Here is a 15,011-nt window from a genome sequence, read left to right as displayed (position 1 = left end):
ACTGATGGAAAGGAATAATACATTTAAATATACCGGATCTGAAATAAACATGATCTTGTAAATTATTCTTAAGGAAAAGGTACACACTTTCACTTGAAGTGAATCATCCTAACTGAACATCTACTTGCTTAAGCGAGTCTAACAGCGTAATAGGCCACGTTCTCTCAAGCGATATCGTTACTATTGGGCAGCATCTAAGTCCTTGGAACAGACGCATGCCAACAACAGCGGTACAGGCCTTCATACGGCTGAACTGGAAAGGCAGAGTAGGAAGTGAAGTACAGCTATTCACGTATTTCAGACACTGGACAACTTACCCAAAATACAATTTAAGTGATGTGACAAGAAAAATGAATAAAAACCAACCACACCTCCTAAAAAAAATTTATTAGAATGCAGCAACAACTGTCAGGAATAACAGTCTGATCCTCTATAGTGAGAAAACATTGCAGTGTGAGTTTCTCCTTTCCCATTTTGTATTTGAACAACCAATCACTTTGGAATTCAGAATGTTTTGAAAATACCAGCTTTGTTAGTCAGGAATGAAGTGAGAAAGTGGACAAAGAGAACAGAGGTAGTGCTCAATAATGTACAGAATAAAAAGATTTTGAAGGAAAGGTTTCTTTTTTTCCTCCGTGCCTTTTTAATTCTATTGAGAAATGCACTAAAATCCACTTCCATGAGAAGACGGGACACTACAGCAGCACCAGACACACTTTAAGCCTTAAATTTGCCAACATGTTCACGAGCTTTGATCATCATTTGAATCTGAGCAGTTCCCTCGTAAATCTGAAAACAAGAATTGCAATAATGTTAGTTGATGATTTTTAAAAGGTTTTAACAGATCTACACTTTTAAACCTTCATGGCACTAATCCAGTGGGGATTAGGATGTGCAGAAAGACACAGAAAAACAGAAAATTCCAGTGTGACAGAGTAACTAGTGGTCTAAATGGAATAGATCACATACAAGATACCGAGAGACAGCCTTGTTCTCTTAGGTGCTCTTATCTGGACTCAATAAGGTTCTCATGAAAAAAGACATGGTGAGCAAAAAAGGATGAGGAAAATTTCTTATTTGAGGAAGAAAATTCATAGTTTGGTTTTGCAAAGTAGGATTTCAAACAATAGGTGGACGAGAGGCAGTGACTTGTGCTGAAACTGCTGTATTTCCTTTGACTAGCCCTTCAAGGTCATACCAATGTTCTCTTTGATCCATTTGTTTCCATTGCTTCTTGTTAACTAGTGCTCTCTCTCATACAGCTTTGTTTTTTTTAATCACGCATTCTTGCATTTTCTTCTAGAAACAGTTTGCATCGTTCCTCTGTTCTATTGGTTTGCTGTCAGCAAAGTCAAAGGTAGGCAACAAGGCATATAGGAAGCTCTCGTGCAGAAGGATGCTCCACAGGTATACTGCGATGTAATGCCAGGGCTGAGGCAACACAGTTTAGGGGTTTTAAGTGTTTCAGCGCCCAGTTATGCCAGAACCTGGTTTGGCAAATTGCTCAAATTCACTTTATCATTCACTTATAGGAATAATCTTCCCAAGAACCTTACAAAGCTTTTTTGAAAATAAAGAGGCTCTAACCTGTGTTCACATTAGTTTTTTGGTTCAGAAGAACTTGATCATTCACAAAGCAAATTCTCCGACTGGTGCTGCTTACCCCGTGTTGACCTGGTGCGTAGGGCAGATTGTGTTTGGTGAATACTCAATGCCTTTTGGAGTGAACTGGAATGGAAACTCTGCTTTCTCTGTGTACCAAACACCCATCAAGCCCTGACGAAGACATAATGGCCCAAGCCTACAGCTGCACCCTTGCAATGGCGTGCATATCGGGGACATAGAGTCCAAGGGACCAAAGAGGCTTGCTGTTCACTCAACCTGCCCAAATGCCTTGTTGGGGCAGTTGTGGGGCCTCGGCAGCCCTTCCTGCAATCTACCGATCCACGCCACCGGCACTGGATTACCTGTTGATGAAGACAGCCAGGGACCTCAAGCGTAAAGACATCAAAACTCATAAAACTCACTCTTAAGTACTAACAAGAAAGGCTTTGGTTTATAAGCCAATGGAAATTGGCTTCAATGGAAATAGTTTCCAGAATCATTGACAATTAAAGAAGGGCAGTTTTCCATATTTGAGAAAGGAAACTAAGTTAGAGTTTCTACCAGACTAGCCTAGACTTGTAGCCAGACAAACCTAGAGCGGAGTAAGGACAGTAAAAATGTTACCAGTAAACACAGAATTGTGTAATACCGAAAAAGATCAAATATATGGACGAAAAGTTGGAAAACCAAGTTTTTGTATGTGAAACACATGGCCAAAAGCTTATACCAGCTGGAAATGGGCAGCAATACAGTAAAGCACAGTGAAGTGCAAAGTATAAACAAGAGACATAGACAAAATAATCGTAGGATCAAAAGCCTTTCCTGAATTCTTTTAGGGATGAAGCAGAACAGAAAAAAAAACAAAAATATAATACTAAATCTGATTAATCTGAACAATTTAAAAAAAAAATCCAACCTACTTAGCCATGCATTTGTGATGCATCAGTGTAATGGAAAACCTAAGTATCTGGGATCCTGTAAAATCACTCTCAGCTTCCAAATAAAGTTCTAACCCTCGCACCATCTTTCTCCAGAAAAGCATGCAACCTGACAGGAAAAAAGCCCAATCATAATAAAGTTCAATTAATCATTCATTTCCTCACTCACAGGAGCGCAATTAGTTCTAAGAACCTTTAGATTCCAAAATAGTGGTTGTCTTTCCTTAAATAGAGAAAAATAAATTCTTGGCTAGTGAGAATAATAGTTTTAATTTTAAAGACAGCTGTAAGATAAATATTAACTACCTAGAATCTTAAGAATGACAGGTGTTATAGCTAACTAACATTCCAGGTCACGGTCCACATGCACTTCTCGATATCATCTACTTTGATATATTTTATCTAGTCGCTATTCATGTCATACAATGTCATAATGTCAACAAAGATTACTGGTTTTGCTGAACGCTATTAAAATATTGGTGTTGAATAAAGAATTTTAGCATGGTATATGCTAATAGAAGAATTATGACATAACATGGAATAACTTCTTGGCAGTAACACTGCAGAAAAAACCCTGGGGACTGCGGGTGACAAGAGTCTCTCATTTTCTTACCTGGTAGATTTTAGTGTCTTTCATTAGTTTTTCTACAGGATACTCAGTATTAAATCCATTCCCTCCAAAAATCTGTACTGCATCGGTAGCTACTTGGTTTGCAATGTCCCTAGCAAATGCCTTTGCGATGGAGGCGTAGTAGGTGTTCCTGCGACCAGCATCCACTTCCCAGGCAGCCCTCTGGTACGCCACACGAGCCAGCTCCACTTCCATTGCCATTGCAGCAAGCGAGAAAGACACCGCTTGGTGCTACGAATGAGGACGTAAACTCGGTTAACATTGCCAGCTTAAAAATCTGACAACCCAGAAAAATACAATCTTCTTAATACAGCGATCTCTTCAACAAACTCAGTAAATTGTACTAGAGGGGTTCTACAGAATATGGATCAGGCTCTCCTAATTGTATGCTGAATTAGACTTTTAAGTTTCCAATTCTTAAATCCATATAGTCAGAGGGATTAAATACCGAATTAAGAAGTAGTTCTTTACGGTTTATGAGATGGGTATTTACCTTGCTGTTTATTCATATTTTTTTAAAACTGCTAAGCGGTGTGATTTGAAATGAATTATATTATTAATAATACCATGCATCTTGTTTCACATACCTCAGAGGTTTTTTGCTTTCCTGAAAATCCCTGTTTATTAGCACTGAAGAATTTAAGTATGTCCTGGTAGTACATGAGTTTCAGGTTTTTGGGCAGAGTTTTCTTTCAGCTTTTACTATTATCATTGATAAATTATAGAAAAATTCCTGAAGTTACCACATAGCTAAGTTTATTTAAATGGTGCTGACTCATATACGTGGAAACCCCCAAATGGCAGAGATATAATACAAAAATGAAGGAACTAAAGAAATCAAGCAATAACCATGACAAATCAGTAGCGTACACCTGGTGTGAAAGCGTAGCTTTTATTTATGTTCTCTCTCTCTCTCCTCCCCCCACTTACTTCAGCAATTGCTTTCCCAAAGATTTTTCTCTACAAAGCGTATCTAGTAGCTTCATCAAGTGCTCTTTTTGCTAATCTAACAGCACCAGCTGCTACCTGAATTGGATACAGCAAAGAATAAAAAAATCAGAAATTCCTGATATATTTCATAAATAAGTTATTTCTGATACTTACAGGTGGTTTGGTCCTATCAAAAGCTCCCATTGCGATTTTAAAGCCAGCTCCCTCAGCTATTAGTACATTTTCTTTCGGGACTCTCACATCTTCAAAGACGATACCACTTGTCTCTGAGCAGCGTTGACCCATATTCATTTCCTGAAAAGGGAAATTTACAGAGGTGCAACTAAATTGGATTATTCAAAGGTACGATACGTTTTCATTCTTTAGTTTACTCAAAGCATAAAGTATGTTTTTTTTCTCCAAAACACTTAATCCAAAAACGACCATACGCACGACAAATAATAGCTTTGCACTTGCAGACCAGCACGCCCTTAATTTGTCCAAGCTGGGCAGTTTACTTCCTCCTTATATGAAATCAGTTCTGTAGCTGTAATCAGTCTTTTTGTCTTTCTCTGGTTCAACTATATGCTTTGAGATGGGAGTGGAAACGTTAACTAATCTAATATGCAGGCAGTACTGGGTGTACTACAAGTAAATAAATAAATGAGTTTTTCAGGTTTTCGAATTCCTTTCCTAATGGTCAACATCCAGTTTTGCCTACTACTAAAAACAGTACTTTTTTGTTTTTAAAAGAAGAGAGAATAGCACCAGAGTCTCCAAGGTGCCTTCCTCAACCAGCAGTAGCAAAAATTAAAACTCACTATGTGTGTATTTATGGTTATAATTGCCCAACTTGCTTCTTATCCTTTCAAGGCACACTACTACTCATTTATTGGCACTTGTCAGTAAAATAGTTCTCAAAGATTCTTTTGCAGCTGTTCAAAGTCATCTTACTTTAGACCATTCTGAATAGTTCCTTAGATGAATTAATATTTCTGTATGTTGTGAAAATGAAAAGATCATTGTACATGAGTGTATGAAAATGGTCAGTTGACTAAGAATCTTTTTTCTTTAATGGTGATTTGTTGCATTATTGGTTTAGAATAGAACAATTTCTGGCTTGTTAAATACGAGATACAGTCTCCACCTTTTTTCCAATTTGGATTCCAGGGCTATCCGCTTCCACAATGAATCCAGTAAAGGCTTTCCTTGCAGGAGCTTTTGGATCTGGATTGGTGCGAGCTAGCAAAAAGTACCCAGTGTAAAACAAAGAAAAGGGATGCAGTTTATCCTCACAATTAACAACCAGATACTATTTTAGCTAACATTTTTAATGTTTTTATATGCATTTCTTCCATATAATAAACTCTATCTGTAAGTTAACAACACCTTTTTCTTGAGCCTCCCAAAAATAAACTGAGAGGGACCAAAAGAGAGGAAGTTTTAAAGATTCAAGATTCATAAAATTCAATAAAATTACTTCAGATCAACATGCAAAGATTCTCCACCTTTTCCATGTAAGTCTTTATGATATTATCAGCTTCATTAATAGTATAAAAGAAACCTCTTCACAGCACGTACATAAAAATTAATGCTTAGGAAATACATTCTTGCATGCAAAATGTTATCACACAATTTCAAAGATCTTAATTTTATTCTTCTAAGTTGCAAATAAGTATTTCTCTTAGAAATTAAACAGTTGTAAATCACATTTACGGTGTTCAGTAATGTCAAAAGATATCTGGTTGATTGTCTTTGATGGATCTGCCTTGAACAAGAAAATAAATAACTAGAAAATTCAGCTTTTGGATAAACATATAAAGTTTTTCCACTATAATTAAGAAGAATTTGTGTGTTGCGAATCGGTGTGATGCGAGACACAATGAAAGAGGTTTATACCGTAACGCATGCTCCATAGACACCACAGCAGTATCTGAATTCTTTGACAGCTGAAAATGAAAAAAGAAAATGAAAAAAGAAAATTAAATTTAACACCACCCTCCGACATGTTCCTGGCTTCACGAGAAGTGAGAGTTGTTTCTAGTAGAATCGGAAGTGACTGATCCCAGTCACCACCAGCACAAAGGAAGGTGGTGAGTCATATCAGCCTCTGGAGTACTTTGTCAGTTAAATCATACCGTTGCTGTTCTGCCTTGAAGAAAAAGCAGCATTAATTCTGCTTGATAGCAGCAAGGTTGGAGAGGCCTTCTTGAGTGGTGAGCTGTCACGTCATCGCTCATTTTCCTTTTCAGGCTTTGCGCAGCGCTGAGACTGCATTCTTATATACTGGTAAACTGGTCAGAGATTAAAGTGCAGTGTCTTGAAACACCATGAACATTCAGATTTACAACAGATCTTTAAAGACTTTAACTTTGGGGGAGGAAGCCACTATATAGCATAACAACAGAAATATAATGTGAGTTAACAAACACACTGGTTTGCTTTCCCACCATTTGTGATACACATCTTCTGACCATTAACAAGATATTCACCTCCTTTCTTCTCAGCTGTTCTTTTTATACCGGCCACATCAGAGCCTGCTCCAGGCTCTGTTACAAAGTAAGCCTAGGAGAAAATAAAATAAGTTCTGTTTTAAGGTAACCACAAATTATTGCAGACTATATGCATCAGACTGATCTGTAGAAGGTTTAAGTGAACTGTACAGTAAAAGCCAAAACATTAAATCAAAAAAACCCCCAAAACAACCCAACCCAACCCAAACCCCCCCACAGCAGCTGTCTGAGCAAGAATCCAAACACATATGGGTTAATTTTCTTTATAAATCTGTAATAATAATACATAAAATTGTCTTTTAATCAAACAGAACCATTCTGTAACCTTCAGTCATCACTTCCTCGGGCTTCACAAACTCTGATGTGAAAGCTGAGGATCTTTAAAATCTGAAAATAAGAGCACTGAGTAACATTTTATATTTACCATGTCCTTCATTTTATGAGGCTTAGTTGTTCAGATTTTAATGCATTGTACATGAATCTTTACTTCGTTCAATGTAACAAGTACTGCTTATGTAAGTAAGACCGCAAGTAGAGTTTAATACCCATCCAAGTTGAGTTTCTCCTTATACAGACCTCGTATATTTCTTAAACACCTACACCTCCTCTTGAAAGGGAAATAAAAGGTATTAATTTTTGGTAAGTGACTTAGGATGGTGACAATTTTCCAAGTAATATCTTCTATTTGCTTATTGAATGTATCTCATTAGCTATTCTCTGACTTTCAGTAAACGGCACTGTTTATTTACAAAGCAAAGTGGACTGAGTTGTGAGTACATATTAGTGTTCCCTAGGGAAAAAAAAAGACAAAAAAAAAAGTAAAAAAAAAAAGTAGTAGTGATTAATATGGTTTAGGAGCATTCTGCAGCGTAGCAGTTATACTTACACACATCATTGGTTCCTCTGTCATTCTTCCCAAGTATTTTTTCTGCTGATGCTCATTTCCCACAATGATTTCTGGTATTTGCTGAAAGAAAATATTTAGACCGTTAATCCATCTTTTGAAAGGGCACAGATTCCAGTTTAAGGGATGTAGGAAAAGACAGAACTTACCCCTAGCGAATTTGCTTTGATGGCAGTTTGAACCCCCGTAGATCTGTATGCTAACTCTTCCATAATAAGGCATGCTTCAAAGCTGCCAAGGCCAAGACCACCTACAGGTGAAATATTTCATTTACTAAAACGGGTTTAAATTGTAACATATTTGTGATTTACACAAATTAATTAACAAAAGCGTATTCCCCCACATACATTTGATTGTGTACTGTGTTTGATTAGACACTGTCATACAAGCTTTTTAAATAAAGTTTTGTCAGAAGAGCAATAGGTGGTTTGAAAATTAAATATCACAGTTCCAGGTTTATCGTGTGATTAACGCAGGACAAGTTGCACAATGGTGCAAGAATGCGCCACTCAAATTTTTTGACTACTTTACGTTTGAGAATTAAGAGTTCCTAGGAAGCAGAGAAGGGGCTCCCGAGCCACCACAGCACCTCGGGGAAAAAAATAAAAAGCGTCCATATTAGTCAGACCACCAGCTCGGTAACCTGTTTCTGACAGAAGCCAACGCTTGGGGAAGTAGATACAAATACAATAACAGCACAACTATACTTGCTCAAAAATATCTTCCCGAGCCTTCAGGTGACTTCCTCAGCCAAAGAGGTACCTCTCTTTGGTGTCTTTGTTATGCTCACCCTTGACAGACAATTCTTACATGAATTTGCCCAGTCTCTTTTTGAACCTACATAAAATTTTAGCATCAATATCATCCAGGGGCGATGAGTTTCACAAATTTCACCATCTCCTTTCATTTATTGTGAACCTGCCATCTACTGGCCTAATTTGATGCCTTCTAGTTATAGTGAACTATCAATCCCTTTTCATACTCTCCATGACACTGATATTTTAGTTATTTCTCATACAGAAGCTACATCTCACACAGAAGATACATCTTTTATAATCTTTGTCATCCTTTTAGGAACCTTTCCCTATTCCACAATACTCTTTTGAGATGGAAGGATCTGACTACCTAATGAATTAAAAAAGCAAGTGCAATCTGGATTCAAGCAGCAGCATAATTATGCCTTCTGCTTTTTATTTCATTCCCTTAAAAGTCTCTTCTGACCTTAAATTTTATGGTTTTGATCACTTCTGAGCATTACGCTGACACCCACAGAACTGTGTATTATAAACACCAAAATCTAGTTCAGAAGGTACCATTTCTCTGTGAAGTTCGGATGGCTTCTTTCCCTTCACATGTGCATCACTTCTCCTTTTTGGAATTGCATTTGCCATTTAACAGTCCCTCAGTTTCATGACCTCCTCCTGCAGCTCTTTGCACCAGCCTTGTCTTTTCTACACTGAATAACTTCGTATTATCAGTAAACTCTATCACCTCAGTATTGACCCCTTTTTCCAGTTCATTTTTAGATGGATAATGATATTATTCAAACAGCACAAGACTCAGCAAGGCTGTGCTGCTAATTTTTCCACTATGAAACCTGGTGATTTTTAAAACTCATTTTGGAAGTTCAAGCGTTGTATACCAGGCAGACATCCCTCGCTCACATGCTTATTAGCTGCTTCAGAGAACTCCAGTGATTTCATGCGGCATGAGTTCCTTTCGCAAAAACCCTTCTCCAGCATATCATGTTCACCTGTGTCCACTATTTCTGTACTTCATCTTACATCCTCTTAATTTATACAGTATAGCAGACTTACTAGTATTTATTTTCCCTGATCTCCCTTGGAGATCTTTTAAAGCAGTGGTGTCCAGTTTGCCACTTGTAATTTGTCATTTGATAACCAAGTGATTATACACAGCAGTAATCCAGCTATTTCAGGCTTTAGTTTCTCTAGAATTCGTGGCTGAATAAATCGAGTCCTCACAATTGCTTCTTTTGTCACTTTGTTCCTTAACCTCGTTTATTAAATTTTTGATACAAGATAGACCCTCTGATTAGTCTTCCAAAAAAATGGTCTGCTACAGACACTTCCCTAACTGCTTTTTCAGGTAATACAAATGCAAAAAAGAAAATAATTTAACTTTTTTTTCCCCCATGATTACTCATTTACCTAAATGCTGCCAAAGCACTGCTGTACTGCACCTAATCTAAACTGAAAAACTGTCCTTCTGGAATAAGCTCTTAAATTGCTCCAGCCTCTGTCAGAGACGAGAACAAAATATGACCTTCTAATTTCTCTGCCTAATCAGCTGACACGGTGCACCAGGGAAACATTAGGCAGTTGTAATCATGGTAGGAAAATCTGATCATAAATTACTAAATCATAATCTGTCTAATTTGTCTCCTGATTACATCCACACCTAGTAACACTTGTGTGTGTCAACCTGCCTACTGATTAAATTTAGATTATTCAAGTATGCAACTGTTTATTTTATACAGAACCCATAATTACACATATAGATCTCACCTAATGCTTTTTCTTTGTTTCATTTTACAGATATAAAGAATGTTTACTTACCACAGCTTTCTGGTACATGTGAATTCATAAGACCAAGTTCCCAAGCCCGTTTTATAAGTGGAAAGGGATACTGAAACAGACAGGGAAAAAATCACCTTCTGATTCATCACAATCAACACTTTAAATTGTATGCAGGTTAAGACAAAAGTCTATTTTTTTGCTTGCACCAGGGTAGATTTACCTCTCCAGTTTTGTCATATTGTGCAGCAACAGGAATAATTTCCTCCACAGCAAATTTACAAGCAGCAGCTTGAAATTCTTTCTGTTCATCAGTAAGTTCTATTAAAAAAAAAAAAAAAAAGAAAGAAAAGAAAAAGGTCACAAATTCTCTACTATCTTTAATTTTGCCAGTTGTCAGACTATGAGAAAAGAGAAAACAAGTGTGTCCTTCCAGGACAACCCAAACCACCACTTCCCGGGCCTCTCCAGGAAGCAAAAAAAGTTCAGTTTCCTCTTCCTCCTGGGAAAATACTCCTAAAATTAGGAGAATGAGGCAGATGTTGTCTGAGGGTCCTGGCTATTCAGTTTGAACATCTAGCTGCCGACCCCTTATAATTTGCTTTATGCATATAATATGCCAAGATGAGGATGAATTTCTCTATACCATTTCTTTATAACCAAGTTCAACTATGACTACATTTAGTTACTTTAACATTGTAAGCAGCAATGTGAGATAATTATTCAAAGCACTTTGGCAATAAAAAAAGTTTAAGACAGACATGAGTTAAAAAAAAGAAGAAAATCTTACAAACACTACAGGCATACCTGACTTGCCTGAGCTGAGGAAGAAAGTAATTTCAGTTTTTGAACATTTATTTATAGGAATAGAAATATATTTAGAAATAGCACCTTCATTTTAAATTCATGTTGAACTGTAATAAAGGATTTTATTTTTTTTAACTCTGCAATTTGCCCTGAATTGCTATGTTTCTTTCAAAAACTGTAGTACTTACCAAAGCTAAAGCCAGCTCCAGGTTTGCCTACACGTAAGTTGGAGCAGGTTTACTAGAACGCAACCTCCACCCACACCCCGCGATGGTTTGAAGCGTTCACTAAAGAGAAAAAGCATATGAGGCATGAGATCTTTACAGCTCAAGTCTCCCAAAGCTGCCAGCCTGACCACAGCACAACTTGAAATGTAGAATCCCTCTTCAGAAATGATATCATGTCCAGTATTTAACAGCTACCACAGTGCTAAAAGGACTCTTGGCTCCCTCAAGTGCCGTTCCCGTGAAAGCAGCTCCCATGAACCAGCAGCTCGGTCGGGAATACGGGGCTTCAACAGCTGTGCGCACGAGGGAACTGCCCTGTACACTTACAAGTATTGCACGATTGATAATTTTAAAACAATTGAGCGTAATTAAAGTGTTCACAGAGACACAGCAATATATATTTCTTTCATTTATACACACACTCATCAAACCTGATTTTCTCGCCCACTAGCGAATACTCTATGTATGCAATGGATACCTACGTGCAGACGCAGCAAGACTTTAAGAAGCACCTACCTATTAACCCCTATCTATCAGAATATCTCGGTAACGTCCCAGACTCATGTCTGCCTTCTTTTAAGAAGCTGCTGCCATGGACACTGGAAGTGATTATTGTTATTATACTGCAAATAGGACGGAACTCAGCAGACTGAACTTATTTTTCTTCCTAATACTTATCACAAATTTATTCTTTTTATTGTAAGTGCTTTCCTTGCTTTTTTAAGTTTAGTGCACACAAATATTGTTACAGGTATTTTCAGAATGCCTTAACACTGTGAAAATACATGTCTGAATTTGATTTTAAAAGGTTGTTTTATTCTCTTTCCTCCTTCAATAGTTATGAATCTCTGAAATGTTTGTAAAAAAAAGTGAAAAATATTGATTGCATAAATTTCTAGAAAGACCCAAATCAATATTGTGCAAAACCAAATTAGCCTAAACACTAAGTAAAGGCTTCTTATTTGAAAATGTAGAAAGAAAAAAAAAGCGTGATCAGACCAGTGACTTATTTCATAACATTGAAAAAAGATTGAATTAATCATAATAGTGCAAAAATCTCACAGAAATTATACTGGAAACTCTAGAAGACAAGGACATTACAGAAAGTTACACGCTGGGGAGGCAACAAGTAACTTCAAAATAAAGTTCTGGTAGGTAACTGTGCTCTTATAAATAAGAATGCTATGCGGAGATGGTTACAAAGTCACACCTCAAGAAGCAAGAAGAACACAGGCAACAACAGGTAACACCACAGTGAAAAAAGCACTTCCAGAGGACACTGAAAACATCTATAAAGTTGAAACACAGAAAGATCACTGCCGGGCGTAGAAGAAGGGGGAGGCCATGACACAGCTGAGCACTGAACTGTTCCGTCAGCTTATTAATAATTTGGGATTGCATTGTCCAGTAGGCAATATATTATTCAAGTTTTCACAAGCCATGGACATTGCAAAATGGCATCTTGCTAAGTTTTGTGTTACTGCTACCATTCTTGTATGGATAAACAAAAAACACCAACAAACATCTAGAAAGACTTCAGTCCTCCAGAATGTTTTATACCTTATCTGGAAAAAAGACAAGGTTGAAAAAAAGCCAGATCATTGTAATAATTTTTTTTTCTTTCTTTCTTTCTTTTTTTTTTTTTTTAAGGAGCAGCTGTTGATAAAATCATACACAGCTTTGCCACCAGAAAGTTTTGCCTACACTAGAAAAAGTAGCGAATTCAAACTAAAGTGATAACCTACACGAAAGATGCTGTCACATTTATAGTCGAGAACTTACGTCTATTGTGGGTTTTGTACCAGAAGGTGTGCAAGGTAAACACCGAGGGTTACTCTGGAAAAACTCAACACTCCCCCCACAAACAGAAATACAAACTGGACAGCTGGGATTCATGGATTCATACCTGGAAGTTGTGTGAGTGACCAAGTGACAAAGGATCATGGTTTGCCACATGTAAGAAGAATTTGGGTGACCATCTGTCTAAGCTGACAACTTCCCTGTTGCTTGTCCCAGAGGAGCAGGGAGGTTCAGTGGATTCAGTGATGAGCTCCTGCTAGCGATGCTTGGATGTCACTTCTACTGCACCTCCTGGCACTACTGCGTAAGCTCTGGCACCATCAGAAAAATGATCGCTAAGGTGGCATGACGAACACTGGAATACTCTGCTGCCAGGAAAAGGGTGGGACAAGGTTACACATGTAAGTGATGCGATCTTTATTGCCTTAATCCCAGAAGAACTATGGAATTTGTTCAAAAAGCTGCCCATCACAGAAAATGATAGGACAACAATAAGCTAAGGTCACTAACCTTGATCCTCACATCACTCAGGACAAACATGAAGAGAGTTGTCAAGGGCAGTTTGCTGCTGGGGTTAACGCGTCAGGAGGCTGAACCTGAAACACCAATGCCCTATGGTGGGCATTGACTAACTGTCAGCTTGCCTTGTCAAAAGCATGATTTTGATCTATGAAACACCAGCTGGGCTCAGACAGAGACTGCTTTCCTCCCTGACACTGCCACAGCAGCACTCTGGACCCGTGGCCAGGCTCCATGGCTCTGGGGCAGCGGACCATCACCACCACCACCATCACCACCACCGCTGCCCGGAGAGCTGAAGAGGGCCCTTTGGCTAATTCAGGCTTGGGAGCGACTCTGGACATGGGAAACCAGAGAAAGGCCTGTGTAAATGCTAAACAAGGTGCTACCCGAGTTTTGAATAACTTCTGCTCTGAAGCCGGGAGGTTGCCGGCGGTTTGATGTAGCAGAACATTAGTACTCAGCAGAAACAACTATTACACATGACGCGCATTTAAAAACACTAGCCCGGGTGGGGCAGCGCGCTGTGCTCAAGGAAAGCGCTCGCTGTACGGAGCACCCCGAACTCCCTCCCCGCAGCTCTGAGGCCGCCTCCCGGCTCGGGCGGCAGCGGCGGCTCCGCAGCGCGGCCTCCGGCACCGCGGGGCGGCTCCGCCGGAGGGCGGCGCCCGCGACCCCGCGGGGGTAACGCGGAAACGGGACAACCGCCGCGGAGCGCGGACGGGGGCAGCCCACGGCCCCGCGGCCTCCGCCCACGCTCCCGGGAGCCCCCGCCCCGGCGCCCGGCGCCCGCCCCGGCCCCCGTCCCGGCCGCTCACCCGCGCCGCCCTCAAGGCGACGTCTTGTCCGGGGGCGCGGTGCCGCGCGGGCCAGGCGCCGGAGGAAGGCGGGTCCGGCGCACCCCCCGCGGGCCCGAGGCGAGCGGCGGCCCCGTGAGGCGGGGAGCGGCGGGGAGCGGCGGGGAGCGGCGGGGTCCCCCCGCCCCGGGGGCGGTCGGTGTGTGTGCGCTCCGGGGCGGGGCTGGCGGCGGGGGCGCTCCGGGCAGCGCTTCTGTAAATTGTCTGCGGCGCAGAAAATACTCTCTTTTGAGTATTATTGCTTCAGCGTCGTAAAGCGGTGTTATTTAGGGTTTTATTAGAATAACTATTTCAAGACAAATAGCTACTTTGCTTTATCTATGAATGATTTTTTTTGGTGTGAAACTTCAACGGAATTACCAAAACATAAAGCGCTTTGCTGGAAGCTGGGTTTTGGATACCGTTTTTTCTTGCATAACGATTCAAAGTGAGGTGTCCCCAGTATTTTTAGCACCGCTGTTGCCTTGGTGCGTTTGGTTCTTAATTGCTTGTTTTGTTTCTGACGGTTGAGAGTATCGATGTTGTACTTAATGCCAGTGAAACAACGAAACGCTTCAATAGGAAGCTAGCCACGTAAGAGTTATCTTTTGGCATAGATATAGCAACTGATTAAAAAGAAGCTGATTGTAATGTTCTATAGGCTTTACGCTGTAATGACTCCAGGTCCTTACTGCAGCTTTGACTCAGTGCACAGGCTACTGTTTTTTCACACCAATATCAGTGGATTTTATTTTATTTTTTCC

The 15,011-nt window shown here is 39.7% G+C and overlaps 1 protein-coding gene across 4 annotated transcripts; it reads right to left on the bottom strand.

Moving 5' to 3' along the window:
- Nucleotides 1–369: 369 nt before the first annotated feature.
- ACADM (acyl-CoA dehydrogenase medium chain) lies at nucleotides 370–14,399 on the bottom strand. 4 transcript variants are annotated; one of them, XM_074598478.1, is made up of 12 exons: nucleotides 14,230–14,399; nucleotides 12,999–13,257; nucleotides 11,054–11,152; nucleotides 10,282–10,379; nucleotides 10,101–10,170; nucleotides 7,671–7,771; nucleotides 7,504–7,584; nucleotides 6,597–6,669; nucleotides 5,252–5,346; nucleotides 4,279–4,419; nucleotides 3,157–3,405; nucleotides 370–789 (listed from the first exon to the last, which is right to left on the bottom strand). In XM_074598478.1, the coding sequence occupies exons 5-12, from the start codon at nucleotides 10,126–10,128 to the stop codon at nucleotides 718–720; spliced, it is 840 nt and encodes a 279-aa protein (XP_074454579.1). In that variant the 5' UTR covers nucleotides 10,129–10,170; nucleotides 10,282–10,379; nucleotides 11,054–11,152; nucleotides 12,999–13,257; nucleotides 14,230–14,399; the 3' UTR covers nucleotides 370–717. The 4 variants fall into 4 exon arrangements, with proteins under 4 accessions (XP_074454579.1, XP_074454578.1, XP_074454580.1 ...); XM_074598477.1 differs by having other exon boundaries at nucleotides 12,999–13,260; nucleotides 14,230–14,370; XM_074598479.1 differs by having other exon boundaries at nucleotides 10,101–10,379; nucleotides 14,230–14,338.
- Between the last annotated feature and the right edge of the window lie 612 nt (nucleotides 14,400–15,011).

The sequence above is a fragment of the Larus michahellis genome, chromosome 8 (assembly GCF_964199755.1).
Source record: "Larus michahellis chromosome 8, bLarMic1.1, whole genome shotgun sequence".
Classification (NCBI taxonomy): Eukaryota; Metazoa; Chordata; class Aves; order Charadriiformes; family Laridae; genus Larus; species Larus michahellis.
This window is presented reverse-complemented; position numbering and strand designations above follow the sequence as displayed.

Coding starts and splice junctions, on each gene's coding strand:
- ACADM (XM_074598476.1), bottom strand. CDS start 7,743: ATGCCTTATTATGGAAGAGTTAGCATACAGATCTACGGGGGTTCAAAC. Junction 5,347..6,596: donor AACAGCTGAGAAGAAAGGAG/GTGAATATCTTG, acceptor ACTTTTTGCTAG/CTCGCACCAATCCAGATCCA. Junction 3,406..4,278: donor TTGATAGGACCAAACCACCT/GTAAGTATCAGA, acceptor CCTCATTCGTAG/CACCAAGCGGTGTCTTTCTC.